This window comes from Bos grunniens, chromosome 3 (genome assembly GCF_055505025.1).
Source record: "Bos grunniens cultivar Pamir isolate PY7600 chromosome 3, Bosgru_T2T1.0, whole genome shotgun sequence".
Taxonomy (NCBI): Eukaryota; Metazoa; Chordata; class Mammalia; order Artiodactyla; family Bovidae; genus Bos; species Bos grunniens.
This window is the reverse complement of record NC_141167.1, coordinates 113652069-113666729: the sequence shown is the minus strand read 5'-3', so window position 1 is coordinate 113666729 and position 14661 is coordinate 113652069. Positions and strand designations below refer to the sequence as shown.

Genomic DNA, 14661 nt, shown 5'->3' with positions numbered 1-14661 from the left:
CAATATTACACTCACTTCGGAAAATGAATTTGAAAATGTTGGTCTTTTGAAGCTAAGGATTTATTTTTTTAGGTTTGATATTATCTTCTGTGAAACTATCTGGGTCTGTTTTCTTTTGTGGGGTAACTCTAATCAGTTTCTCTAATTCTTTTATGTTAAATCGTCTGTTTTTACTTTGTGTCCACATGAATCAATTCTATTAAATTGGGATTTTACACAAAATTATATACTTAATGTAGATTTTCAAACATATTTACATAGACTATTTTAAAAGTTCCTCTTCTATGTCTCTTTCTTTCTAGTTTTATGTATTTGTGGTGAAATTCCCCCCTCCCTGTTTTTTGAGTAGTTCTGCTAAGAAGTTGTTAGTTTTTTCAAAGAAACATTTTTGGATTTATTTGTTAGTTCTACTTTTGTTGTTGTTTTCAAACCCATTAGTCACTGACTTTCTTTTGACTTATTTCTTCCTTTTGCTGTTATTTGGTTTGCTTTGCTTTTTCCCTTAATTTTTTGAGTCATAATGTTTATTCATTTATTTTTGCTTTTAAACTTTAATTAATTTTTTATTATAAATCTTTCTCTGACAGCTGCTTTACCTATTTCCCATAGTTCTTGTTTTCATTATTAATATTTTCAATTTGTTTTGCATTTCTCCTTTGACCCAGAAGTGGTTAACAGCAGGTTTTTAAATTTCCCACTTGGAAATTTAAATTGGACTTTATTGAGATTTTTTTCTGTGGCCAAAAATGTTTCCAGATGGCACAGGTGATAAAGAATCTGCCATTGTAGGAGACTCAAGAGACTTGGATCCCTGGGTCAGAAGGAAATGGCAACCCACTCCAGCATTTCTTGCCTGGAAAATTCCAAGGACAGAGGAGCCTGGTGGGCTACAATCTGGGGTCACAAAGAGTCGGACATGCCTGAGCACACACATGCCATGCCAGAAGATGAATGTACACGTTTCTGTGATTTTTGTGAGTCAAAGATATGCATTTGTTGGTGTGTGTGGGGGTCCATATTCTCTATTATCAAGTTTCAGAGTTTAATATATTTTAAATATGCCTTATTTATTGTGTTGTTTAGGTTATCTTATCTGTACTAATTTCTTGTCATTTTCTCTCCCTAGATCTGAGAAATTTGTTAAAGTTCCTGTTATTATTAATGTGTTTCTGTTTCTCCCATTTTAAGTATAATTCTGATTTTTTAATTGTGGTAAAAATTTCTTTATTTCTTTTAAACCTTTTAAGTCAGAATCCTACTTTCTTGGATAATCACAACTGCAACCCCTGCTTAAATTACAGAAAAAATTCTGGTACATTTTTAGTCATTTATTTTTAGGCTTCCTGAATCTCTTCAATTTAGATATATTTCTTTTATACAGCATAGTGTTGGAATTTGCTTTGGTAGTCAATATGAAACTCATTTTAACAGGTGAGGTAAGCTTATTTATATATTTACTGATGTAGTCAATATGTCTGGCCTTAGATCCGCCTTACTTTTTTTAAAAAGTTGTTTATTTTTGGTTGCACTGAGTCTGTGTTGCTGCGTGCAGGCTTTCTCTAGTAGCTGAGAGTGGGGGCCACTCTTTGACTGGCATCCGAGGGCCTCTCCCTGCACTGGCGCTCCTTGTTGTGGCGCATATGCTCTGAGAGCATGGGCTTCAGTGGCTGTGGCATGGGGGCTCAGCAGTTCTGGGGTAAAAACAGGCTTAGTTGCTGTGTGGCATGCGGAATCTTCCCCCACCAGGGATCGAACTAGTGCCCCCTGCATGGCATGGCAGATTCTTATCCACTGTACTACCAGGGAAGTCCTGCCTTACGGTTTTATGTTACATATTTTTTGTATATTTAGGTCTCTCACCATATGATCTATTTCATTTGCTTCCTCCCTCCTTTTTAAACATATCTTCTGATATTTAAAAGAGTTTATATTTTTGTTCTAATGGTTACCTTTATCCTAATACTTTTATTATATAATACGTAAGTTCTGTCTCTTTTTGGCTATTGTCTATATGAGCATGTGAGATGATCAAAAATGTATATATTGGTCTCTGCCCACGTTTTTTCCACACAGCTCCTGACCCTGGTAAATACCTAAGTGATAAAGGCTCTGCTGCTGCTGCTGCTAAGTCACTTCAGTCGTGTCCGACTCTGTGTGACCCCATAGACAGCAGCCCACCAGGCTCCCCCATCCCTGGGATTCTCCAGGCAAGAACATAAAGGCTCTAGGAGCATCTTTTATGCTAACATTTGGTGTTTGATCCTGGTTCCTAACAGAGTGCTTGGAATTTCCTGGGTAATAGGGGTGCTTTTGTTCCCAGTGAGGTGATTCTTGGTGGGCTCCTGGATGAAAGCTGATCACAGAAAGACCAAATTGTGATTAGAGACTTAGAATTCAACCCCACCCCCATTCTCTGTACAAGGGAGAGGTGCTGGAAGTGGAGTTAAGGATGTATTAGACCTGTGTGATAAAGCCTCCATGGAAATCCCAATAAGATAAGTAAGGTTTGGAGAGTTTCCAGGGAGAGTGGCAGGCCTGCAGAGGATATGGGAGCTCCACACTGCTTCCCACACACCTTTCCTGAGCATCTCTTCCATCTGGAGGTTCATCAGTATCCTTTATCATATTCTTTTAAAGAAATTTTATTTTGGCTGTTCTGGGTCCTTGTGGCAGCACACAGGCTCTTTGTTGCATCATTCGGACTTCTCTTTTTGTGCCATGCAGACTTAGCTGCTCTGTGGCACTTGGGATCTTAGTTGACCGACCAGGGATTGAACCCAAGTCCCTTGCACTGCATGGTGGATTCTTCACCACTAGACTACCAGGGAAGTCCCCTGTCATTGCCTTTTATAAAAAGCAGTAAAGAGTACTTTCTTGAGTTCCGTGAGCCATTCTAGCAAATTACCTAAACTCAAGGAGGGGATTATGGGAACCTCTGACTTACAGCTGATTGATTAGAAGCACAAGTAGCAACCTGGACTTGGCAATTGGGATCTGAAGGGTAGGAGGGCAGGCAGTCTTGTGGGACTGAGCCCTTAACCTGTGGGGTCTGATGTTGTCACCAGATATTATCTCCTTGAGCTAAATTGTAGGATACCCAGCTTGTGTCATGGAATTACTTGTATGGGTAAACCTCCCCCCGCCACATCTGGTGTCAAAAGTGTTAATAAGATAGTAGTGTGAGAGTAAAGGAGGACTGAAGTTTTTCCTAATATACAGAGCAATATTGAAAAACTACCTAGGAATCTCTTAACCCCACCTCTCCACCTGCCCACCTATTGAATTCCTCTAGCATCTTCATATGTGGTACTTAGTGTGTGTGGACTCAGTCACGTCCAACTCTTTGCAGCCCCATCGCAGGAAAGAAAATAGGGTCAGAAATTTGTAATCTATAGAGAATTTTTGAAATTGTTTATATATTTGCAGCCAAAATTTTCAGTATTTACTGTGTACACAACTGTGTCTTCAGTTCCTATAAAAATATATAGAAAACAGGAAGTTTAAATACTTCAAAGACGGGCCAATAGCTGGTTGGATAAGATCCTGTTAGCTCAGGAAAACAGGCAAAAGCCAAGTCTCCACTCTAAGACCCATCATCACCTGCCCCAGTGAAATAGCATGCAGGGCACTTTGGAGCCATCTGGAAGAAACCTTCAAGAGCTGTTTGCTAAACTATGTAATAGATGAGATGATACCACTCTAATGGTAGAAAGTGAAGAGGAACTAAAAAGCCTCTTGATGAAGTGAAAGAAGAGAGTGAAAAGCTGGCTTGAAATTCAATTTTCAAAAAACTAAGATCACAGCATCTGGTCTCATCACTTCAAGAAAAAAATAGAAGGGGAAAAAGTGGAAGCAGTGACAGATTTTATTTTCTTGGGTTCCAATATCACTGTGGAAGGTAACTGCAGCCATGAAATTAAAAGACGCTTGCTCCTTGGAAGAAAAGCTATGACAAACGTAGACAGCACATTAAAAAGTAGAGACATCACTCTGCCAACAAAGATACATATAATCAAAGTTATGGTTTTTCCAGTAGTCATGTATAAATGTAAGAGTTGTACTATAAAGAAAGCTGAGTGCCAAAGAATTGATGCCTTAGGATTGTGGTGCTGGAGAAGACTCTTGAGAAGCTGAAGCTCCAATCCTTTGGCTACTTGATGCAAAGAGCTGACTCATTAGAAAAGAACCTGATGTTGGGAAAGACTGAGGGCAAAAGGAGAAGAGGGCGACAGAGGATTGAGATGTTTAGATAGCACTCGGACTCGATGCATATGAACCTGAGCAAACTCTCGGGGGTGGGAAGGATAGGGATTCCTGGCGTACTGCAGCCCACGGGGTCTCAAATAGTCGGACACGACTTGGCGACTGAAAAACAACAACAACCAAGTTTTTACTATTGAGGCTACTAATGATTCTTCTGGTTTTAAAATTGCCATGGGGGGAATTCCCTGGCCATCCAGTGGTTAGGACTGAGATTTCACTGCCAAGGGCCTGGGTTCAATTCCTGGTTGGGGAACTAAGAGCCTGCAAGCTGCATGACAAAAAAGGGGGAAAAAAATTGCCATAGGAAGTAAAAATACACTGAAAGTTCAAGTAGAAACTTTTGACTGTTACCAGTTAGAAAGCACTAAATGAGATAGTTTACCTAACAACACAACTTTTCTTTAATGTCTGGGAAGAGATGCAGGATAAAAGCAAACTTGAAGATCTAACCAATCTATCAAGGCTTCAAGATCTCTGATACATGGTTGGAGAGGGAATGACCTCTAGAAGGCAATTTGGCAGTATCTATCAAATTGCACATAACTTTTGACTTCACAATCTTATTTCTATAAATTTATCATACAAATATACTCACACAATGAAAAATAACACATGTACAAAGTTAGTCATTGCTGCATTGTGATAGCAAAAGTTTAAAAACAAACTAAATGTTCAACAACAGGAAACTGGTTAGATAAATTATAATACATCATCAGTGTGATACTATGCAGCTGTAAAAAAGCAAGGAACCTCTTTATGCACTAATATTTAATGATATTCAAAATATATCTTTTGATCTTAAAAACAAAGTAGTATGTATGCTGTGATATATGAAAAAGATAATGAATTAAATATATTTTTCTATGTATTATTTCTATCCTTTAAAAAATTTGTTTTATTTTTATTTCATTTTGTGAAGCATGTGGGATTTCAGTTCCCTGATCAAAGAACAACTGTGCCCCTTGCATTGGGAACATGGAGTCTTAACCACTAGACCGCCAGGAAATCCCTACTATTTCTATTCTTGAATATGCACAAAAGCATGGAAAACTACACAGAAAACTGATAACTGACTGTGGGAAAGTTATTACCTATTTGTTTAAAAGAAGATCCGCTGCTTCAAAGCAAAAGTTTTACCTTCTATGGTCTCTCTCCACTTAAACTAACCAGCATTCTTTCTGTTCTTCCCATTCCCTCCTGCTGCATTAGTTAAGACTCTTTCTCATAAGGTTGCAAGAAAGGTATGAACCCAAGTTATCTCAGGATGGTGGCTGTCAGTGAGGAAGCAAATCAGTTGGCTGATTTGCAGAGGAAAAAGAGATGGAGGAAAAAAATCTCCCTTCCTGATCATGTTCTATCGTCCAGATTCTAATACCCTCTGAGACCCAAACTATACTATCTACTTTTGAAATCTGTTATGAATATCCTATAACTTTATAAAAAATTCCCCCCTTTTCTGTTTCAGGTAACCTGAATATGTATTTCTGTTTACTGGGCAGTCTTGAGCCAAATTAATGCTAAAATTATTGAACACTCACTATGCATCAAGCACCTACTAGGCATGTTATGTATGTTTAATGCTCAAAACTAAAATTATGCTCATTTCACACCATAAGGGTACTCAGATCCAGGAGGATCAACTAACTTATCCAAAGTCACACATTTAGGCAGAACTAGAATTTAATCCATGCAATCTGATTCCAGTGCTCAAGGTGGTAGCTGCCCTCAATTATACAGTTCATACATTTCCTCTAGACACAAAGTAAGTTTGTTGTTCAATGGCAGATTATCCCAATCCAAATAAAAGATTTCCTAATGGTCTAAGGAACAGTATGAAAAGGCAAAAAGAAAGGACACTGAAAAATGAACTCCCCAGGTCGGTAGGTGCCCAATATGCTAGTGGAGATCGGTGAAGAAATAACTCCAGAAAGAATGAAGAGACAGAGCCAAAGCAAAAACAAAGCCCAGTTGTGGATGTGACTGGTGATAGAAGCAAGCTCCGATGCTGTAAAGAGTAATACTGCAGAGGAACCTGGAATGTCAGGTCCATGAATCAAGGTACATTGCAAGTGGCCAAACAAGAGATGGCAAGAGTGAACATCGACATTTTAGGAATCAGTGAACTAAAATGGACTGGAATGCCATTATATCTACTACTGTGGGCAAGAATCCCTTAGAAGAAATGGAATAGCCATCATAGACAACCAAAGAGTCTGAAATGCAGTACTTGGATGCAGTCTCAAAAATGACAGAATGATCCCTGTTCATTTCCAAGGCAAACCATTCAGTATCACAGTAATCCAAGTCTATGCCCCAACCAGTAATGCTGAAGAAGCTGAAGTTGAACGGTTCTATGAAGACCTACAAGACCTTCACAAAAAACTAAAAGACGTCCTTTTCATTATAGGGGACTGGAATGCAAAAGTAGGAAGTCAAGAGATATCTGGAGTAACAGGAAAGTTTGGCCTTGGAGTACAAAATGAAGCAGGGCAAAGGCTAACAGAGTTTTGCCAAGAGAACACACTGGTCATAGCAAACACCTTCTTCTAACAACATAAGAGAAGACTCTACACATGGACCTCACCAGATGGTCAACACCAAAATCAGATTGATTATATTCTTTGCAGCAAAAGATGGAGAAGCTCTATACAGTCAGCAAACACAAGAACGGGAGCTGACTGTGGTTCAGATCATGAACTCCTTATTGCCAAATTCAGATTTAAATTGAAGAAAGTAGGCAAAACCACCAGACCATTGAGGTATGACCTAAATCTAATCCCTTAAAATTATACAGTGGAAGTCAGAAATAGATTCAAGGGATTAGACCTGATAGACAGAGTGCCTGATGAACCATGGATGGAGGTTCATGACATGGTACAGGGGGCAGTGATCAAGACCATCTCCAGGAAAAAGAAATGCAAAAAGGCAAAATGGTTGCTGAGGAGGCCTTACAGATAGCCAAGAAGGGAAGAAACACTAAAGGCAAAGGAGAAAAGGAAATATATACCCATTTGAATGCAGAGTTCCAAAGAATAGCAAAGAGAGATAAGAAAGCCTTCCTCAGTGATCAGTGCAAAGAAATAAGAGGAAAACAATAGAATGGGAAAGACTGGAGATCTCTTCAAGAAAATTAGACATACCAAGGGAACATTTCATGCAAAGATGGGCACGATACAGGACAGAGATGGTATGGACCTAACAGAAGCAGAAGATATTAAGAAGAGGTGGCAAGAATACCCAGAAGAACTATACAAAAAAGATCAACATGACCCAGATAACCATGATGGCGTGATCACTCACCTAGAGCCAGACATCCTGGAGTGCAAAGTCAAGTGGGCCTTAGGAAACATCATTACAAACAAAGCTGGTGGAGGTGATGGAATTCCAGTTGAGCTATTTAAAATCCTAAACGATGATGCTTTGAAAGTGCTGCAGTCAATATGCCAGCAAATTTGGAAAACTCAGCAGTGGCCACAGGACTGGAAAAGGTCAGTTTTCATTCCAGTCCCCAAAAAGGCAATGCCAAAGAATGTTCAAACTACCGCATAATTGCACTCATCTCACATGCTAGCAAAGTAATGCTCAACATTCTCCAAGCCAGGCTTCAATAGTACATGAACCGAGAACTTCCAATAGTTCAAACTGGATTTAGAAAAGGCAGAGGAACCAGAGATCAAATTGCTAACATCCATTGGATCATCGAAAAAGTGAGAGAGTTCCAGAAAAACATCTACTTCTGCTTTATTGACTGCGCCAAAGCCTTTGACTATGTGGATCACAACAAACTGTGGAAAGAGTACCATCTTCTTAAAGAGATGGGAATACCAGACCACCTGACCTGCCTCCTGAGAAATCTGTATGCAGGTCAAGAAGCAACAGTTAGAACTGGATATGGAACAAAAGACTGGTTCCAAATCCAGAAAGGAGTATATCAAGGCTGAATATTGTCACCCTTCTTATTTAACTCATATGGAGAGTACATTATGCAAAATGCCAGGCTGGATGAAGCACAAGCTGGAATCAAGATTGCCAGGAGAAATATCAATAACCTCAGATATGCACATGACACCACCCTCATGGCAGAAAGTAAGAAGAACTAAAGAGCCTCTTGAAGAAAGTGAAAGAGGAGAGTGAAAAAGTTGGCTTAAAACTCAACATTCAGAAAACTAAGATCATGGCATCTAATCCCATCACTTCATGGCAAATAGATGGGGAAACAATGGAAACAGTGACAGACTTTATTTTTTGGGCTCCAAAATCATTACAGATGATGATGTCTGTAGCCAGGAAATTAAAAGATGCTTGCTCCTTGGAAGGAAAGCTATGACCAACCTAGTTCCAGTTCAGTTGCTCAGTCGTGTCCGACTCTTTGCCACCCCCATGAACTGCAGCATGCCAGGCCTCCCTGTCCATCACCAACTCCCGAAATCCACCCAAACCCATGTCCATTGAGTCGGTGATGCCATCCAACCATCTTATCCTTTGTCGTCCCCTTCTCCTCCTGCCCTCAATCTTTCCCAGCATCAGGGTCTTTTCAAATGAATTAGCTCTCCACATCAGGTGGCCAAAATATTGGAGTTTCAGCTTCAGCATCAGTCCCTCCAGTGAATACCCAGGACTGATCTCCTTTAGGATGGACTGATTGGATCTCCTTGCAGTCCAAGGGACTGTCAAGAGTCTTCTTCAACACCACAATTTAAAAGCATCAGTTCTTTGGCACTCAGCTTTCTTTATAGTCCAACTCTCACACCAATACATGACTACTGGAAAAACCATAGCCTTGACTAGACAGACCTTTGTTGGCAAAGTAATGTCTCTGCTTTTTAATATGCTGTCTAGGTTGGTCATAACTTTTCTTCCAAAGAGCAACAGTCTTAATTTCATGGCTGCAATCACCATCTGCAGTGATTTTGGAGCCCCCCAAAATAAAGTCAGCCACTGTTTCCACTGTTTCCACATTTGCCATGAAATGATGGGACCAGATGCCATGATCTTAGTTTTCTGAATGTTGAGTTTAAGCCAACTTTTTCACTCTCCTCTTTCACTTTCATCAAGAGGCTTTTTAGTTTCTCTTCACTTTCTGCCATAAGGGTGGTATCATCTGCATATCTGAGATTATTGATATTCCTCCCAACAATCTTGATTCCAGTTTGTGCTTCATCCAGCCCAGCGTTTCTCATGATGTACTCTGCAAATAAGTTAAATAAGCAGGGTGACAATATAGAGCCTTGACGTACTCCTTTTCCTATTTGGAACCAGTCTGTTGTTCAATGTCCAGTTCTAACTGTTGCTTCCTGACCTGTATACAGGTTTCTCAAGAGGCAGGTCAGGTGGTCTAGTATTCCCATCTCTGTCAGAATTTTCCACAGTTTATTACCACAGTCAAAGGCTTTGACATAGTCAATAAAGCAGAAATAGACGTTTTTCTGAAAATCTCTTGCTTTTTCAATGATCCAACGGATGTTGGCAATTTGATCTCTGGTTCCTCTGCCTTTTCGAAAACCAGCTTGAAAATCTGGAAATTCACAGTTCACATATTGCTGAAGCCTGGCTTGGAGAATGTTGAGCATTACTTTACTAGCGTGTGAGATGAGTGCAATTGTGAGGTAGTTCGAGCATTCTTTGGCATTGCCTTTCTTTGGGATTGGAATGAAAACTGACCTTTTCCAGTCTGATGGCCACTGCTGAGTTTTCCAAATTTGCTGACATATTGAGTACAGCACTTTCACAGCACCATCTTTTACGATTTGAAATAGCTCAACTGGAATTCCATCACTTCCACTAGCTTCGTTCTTAATGATGCTTCCTAAGGTCCACCTGACTTCACATTCCAGGATGTCCAGCTCTAGGTGAGTATGAGTGATCACATCTTCATGATTATCTGGGTTGTGAAGATCCCTTTGGTATAGATCTTCTGTGTATTCTTGCCACCTTCTTAATATCTTCTGCTTCTGTTAGGTCCATACCACTTCTAGACAGCATATTAAAAAGCAGCTATATTACTTTGCCAACAAAGTTCTGTCTAGTCAAAGCTATGGCTTTTCCAATAGTCATGTATGGATATGAGAGTTGGACTATAAAGAAAGCTGAGTGCCGAAAAATTGATGCTTTTGAACTGTGGTGTTGGAGAACACTCTTGAGTGTCCGTTGGACTGCAAGGAGATCCAACCAGTCTATCCTAAAGGAAATCAGTCCTGAATATTCATTGGAAGGACTGATGCTGTAGCTGAAACTCCAGTTCTTTGGCCACATGATGCGAAGAACTGACTCATTAGAAAAGACTCTGATGCTGGCAAAGATTGGAGGCGGGAGGAGAAGGGGACGACAGAGGATGAGATGGTTGGATGGCATCACTTACTCGATGGACATGAGTTTGAGTGAGCTCTGGGAATTGGTGACGGACAGAGAAGCCTGGCATGCTGCAGTCCGTGGGTGCAAAGAGTCTGACATGACTGAGCGACTGAACTGAACTGAACTGAATGGTCTGTTCCAGGCATTAGAGAACTGAATCAAATCATGAAAATATCGTGAGGCCTATTTTTTCAGTGGGGCCTGTATGAACCCTTCCAACTTTGAAAGAGTTGGTTTGATGAAAGAACAACAGCTGTACCTGAAGTCAAGCAGTCGATCAGAAGAACGGCTAAAATTTAATACGATTTTATTAGAAGCTTGTAAATGCCTGTTACTAATTATATTACAATTCCTGTAAGTGTCTGTGAAACACTAAGTGGAGAATTCACATAGGACTCAGGCAGGATTGAACCATGGATTTTAAAGAGACACAAATAACCTAAAATGGTCACGTCTTCCCACAGAAGAATGGGCTAGAGGATCCAGAAAGAGACCCAAATATTCGGGAATACAATAAAGGTCGTATTTCAAGTCAGTAGGAAAAGACGGCTTATTCAGTAAATGATGCTGAGACAACTAGTTAGGTATCTAGAGACTGACCTCAGCTTAGTCACCAAAACAAATACCAACAGAACAAAAATTTACATATAAAAACTGTAACCAAAAAAAAAAACTGTAACCAGGGGTAAATACTGGAACTTACAAAAAGCTTTCAAAGGATAAGATCTGGAAGCACAGAAAGAAAGAGTAATATATTTGACTACATAAATATTAAGAAGATGCCTATGGCAAAAAAAAAAAAAAAAGCCACAAATGAAAATTAAATGAAAACCTGGGGGAAAATGTCTGTAACATAGTTGACAAAGGGCTGATTTCCTCAATACATGAAGTTTCAGACAGTTAATATAAATGATCAACAGCCCAATAGCAAATGGCGAAAAACATGAAAGGCTATTTTCAGGGGGAAAAAAAAGAAACAAAACATATAAACATAAGGGGGAAAAAAACTCATAATTAAAGAAATGAAAATGTGAAAAATGAAACACCACATTTCACCTACAGTTAAGAAGCAATACAGTGTAATGGTTAAAACTGATTGCTCTAGAGTCAGAACACTTGAGATTGAATCCTGGTTCTACTCCTCACTGCATTCTCTTGTTTCCTAGGCCTGGGTTCTTGTGAGAACAAAAGGAGAAAATATAATAAAAAGCAATGAAGACTGCATGGCATATAGTAACCATATTAGTTCTTATTATCGGGTGGACAAAAACAGGGAAACCATTGGTATAGTGTTGGAAAGTGAGTGGAGAACTAGGCGCTCACGTGTACCACTAGCAGATGTATAAACTGGCAGTGTCTTTGAGCAGCAATTTGATATTGTCTACTCGTGTTCTAAGTTCATAAACCCTGTGAGTTTGCAGTTCACTTTTAGAATTATCCTACTAATCACATACATTCATAAAGACATATGCTTCTATCTCTCTATATATATATCTTTATACTCATAAAGCCATATACTTCTCTCTCTCTATATATATATATATCTTTATACTCATAATGATATATAGGTAGATATAGATTTTCATTGCAGCAATGTATGTAACAGCAAAAGACTGAAGATGACCTAAATATCATCTAAATTAGACTAAAAAATACATGATGGTATACCCTAAAATGGAGAAGGCGATGGCACCCCACTCCAGTACTCTCGTCTGGAGAATACCATGGGCGGAGGAGCCTGGTAGGCTGCGGTCCATGGGGTCACTAAGAGTTGGACACGACTGAGTGAATTCACTCTCACTTTTCACTTTCATGCATTGGAGAAGGAAATGGCAACCCACTCCAGTGTTCTTCCCTGGAGAATCCCAGGGACGGGGGAGCCTGGTGGGCTGCCATCTATAGGGTCACACAGAGTCGGACACGACTGAAGTGACTTAGCAGCATACCCTAAAATGAAATAATATACTGCTATGAAAAAAATCTCCAAAATGGTCAAAAAAGCAAATCACCAAACAATGTGGACAGCTTACTCCCATTAGTTTAAGAATGCCTATAATATTTCTGGAAAGAGACACAAGAAAATAATAACAGTAGTTGCCTTTGAGGAGCAGGAATGGGAGCTGAAGTCAGATGGAGATTTGCTCTTCATTAAATACCCTTCTGTAAAAATGAAACTTTTTTCCCCATGTACATTTTTTTTAATGAAACAAAAACTAGTTAATTAAAAAAATAAGAGTGCAACCATCGTATAACATTACATCTCTATTAGAAAAGCATACCAGCTAAAGACAGAAGTTCTAAGAGAGATGATGCTTGCTTAAGTATAATCATGGCTTTAGGGACCAAAATATCACTCTAGAGAGTGATGAGAACCACAGCGACTGAACATACGAGTCTCCTTTCCAGACCTTGTATTATCCATCTGTTAACTACCTCTAAAATAAGAGCTGTTTCTACCTCCACCTCTAGAAGTGTATGAGTGTTCTTCTACTTGGTGTATTGATTGGAATAAGTACTTTGGGGGAAGAAGGACGGGAGAAGGACTGACAAGCATCCACTAAAATGCTCTCCTGGTTCTCAATGATCTATTTTTTTTTTTTTTGACAACTTATTTCTTAGTTTTTTTCCTTTCATCTTAACACCTTACACATAAACTTTACAATTCAGAAAGCACAATTCCACTTTCTCCCTAACAACCCAGTAGATAGGTCTGATAATGCCATTTTAGATGAGTCTCAGAGAGGTCGCCTAATCCAACAGATTAGGTTTGTGTCCTAGCATCACCACTTCATCTTCTAAATCTGTTACTTTCCACACTACAGCGTTCTTTCATCCTCCCTGCTCAGTCTCATGGCACCAACTATGGATTCCAGCTCAACCCAGCCTACATCAAGCACCTGTATTCTTAGGCTGTATGATTCTAGAGAGTGATGGTAGAGACAGGAGTCAATTAAGAACAAAGGATAAGATATGTTTTTCTTCCTGGGGACAAATCTGAATCGACTGCTTTTTAAAACATCATTCCTTTGTTCTGTCTGAGAAAATGAAGTAGTGTACCCTGTAAACAGGGTCTTGGCAGTACTGAGCACATGATCTAGATATTCTATTCACTTTACCTCGTTTCCCCGGTAAAGGTTCTGTTATATCATCTTCACAATACAAACGACTACAGAAATTCAGTGAAGGGATGTCAATTGCTTTATATCACACAGCTCCTATGTTCCTGTGTTGAATAAGGACTCAGACCCCAGTGTCTGGCTCTAAAGTATGTTGTACATTACACCACTCCACCCAAAGAACAAGCACTGCTCTTGGGCTCCATGATTTGCTAGGGTGGTTAAAGAGCCCAGTCAAAGACAATCTGGAAGTTCTTAAGCATGCTAAGAACCTAGAAGTTACGCTAGAAAAGTCAGGGCTGCTATTCAACCAGTTTTCCCCCATTTATTTACTCTGTCCCTCACATCTCTAAAATGAAAATGCACCTAAGTTTCAGGGGAGAATAGTGGGGGCACTATCAGCCAATAAAATGAATAACAAGAAGCAAAAGGCCGCCCCTAATTGCAAGGCCCTTCCGCAAGGGCTGCCTTCTGCGGTTGCCAGGCAACAAAGGTAAACAGCAGGAAGTGGCAGGATCATGGCCACTAACTACAGTGCCAACCAGGTAAGCACTTTTTTCCTTTTCTTTAACATTTAATTTTGCCTTCCAGAGTCCACCTTTTGCCTGACCCCTCCCATAGGATTCTGATTACTGAATAGACAGAAAAAAAAAGTGCTATGTGATAGTATTTTTTTTTTTTTAAACTTCTTGGCTCTCAGGGGAGGGAGGGCCTAAAGTACAAGTAATAAGTATTTCTGCATCAAGATTGTAGGCTCTAATCCAGAGGTCAGCAAATTTTTTTCTGGAAAGGGCCAGAGAGGAAATATTTTAGCCTCTGTGGGCAAAAAGTGAATAAAGATACTATATAGGTATGAGAGAAAACATTTTCCATAAAGTTTTTGACAAAATTCAAAATATAACAGTATAATTTTTTATATTATTAATGAAAA

General features: G+C 39.5%; 1 protein-coding gene and 1 long non-coding RNA gene across 7 annotated transcripts in view; both read left to right on the top strand.

Annotated features, from left to right (window-relative positions):
• The window catches only part of CFAP126 (cilia and flagella associated protein 126), a 30473-nt gene that overhangs the window by 12383 nt on the left and 3429 nt on the right, over positions 1-14661 (top strand). The window contains exon 1 of one of the 6 annotated variants that reach the window (XM_086393752.1): positions 14220-14275. The exons of the other annotated variants lie outside the window; for them this stretch is intronic. Within the exon in view, the coding sequence (XP_086249878.1) occupies positions 14249-14275 (27 nt within the window). The 5' untranslated portion in view covers positions 14220-14248. Of the gene's footprint in view, positions 1-14219; positions 14276-14661 lie in introns of those variants that run through there. 6 annotated transcript variants of the gene reach the window in all.
• Positions 757-2246, top strand: LOC147376910 (uncharacterized). The gene is made up of 2 exons (XR_015161280.1): positions 757-974; positions 2074-2246. It is a non-coding gene; the product is annotated as an uncharacterized LOC147376910 (long non-coding RNA).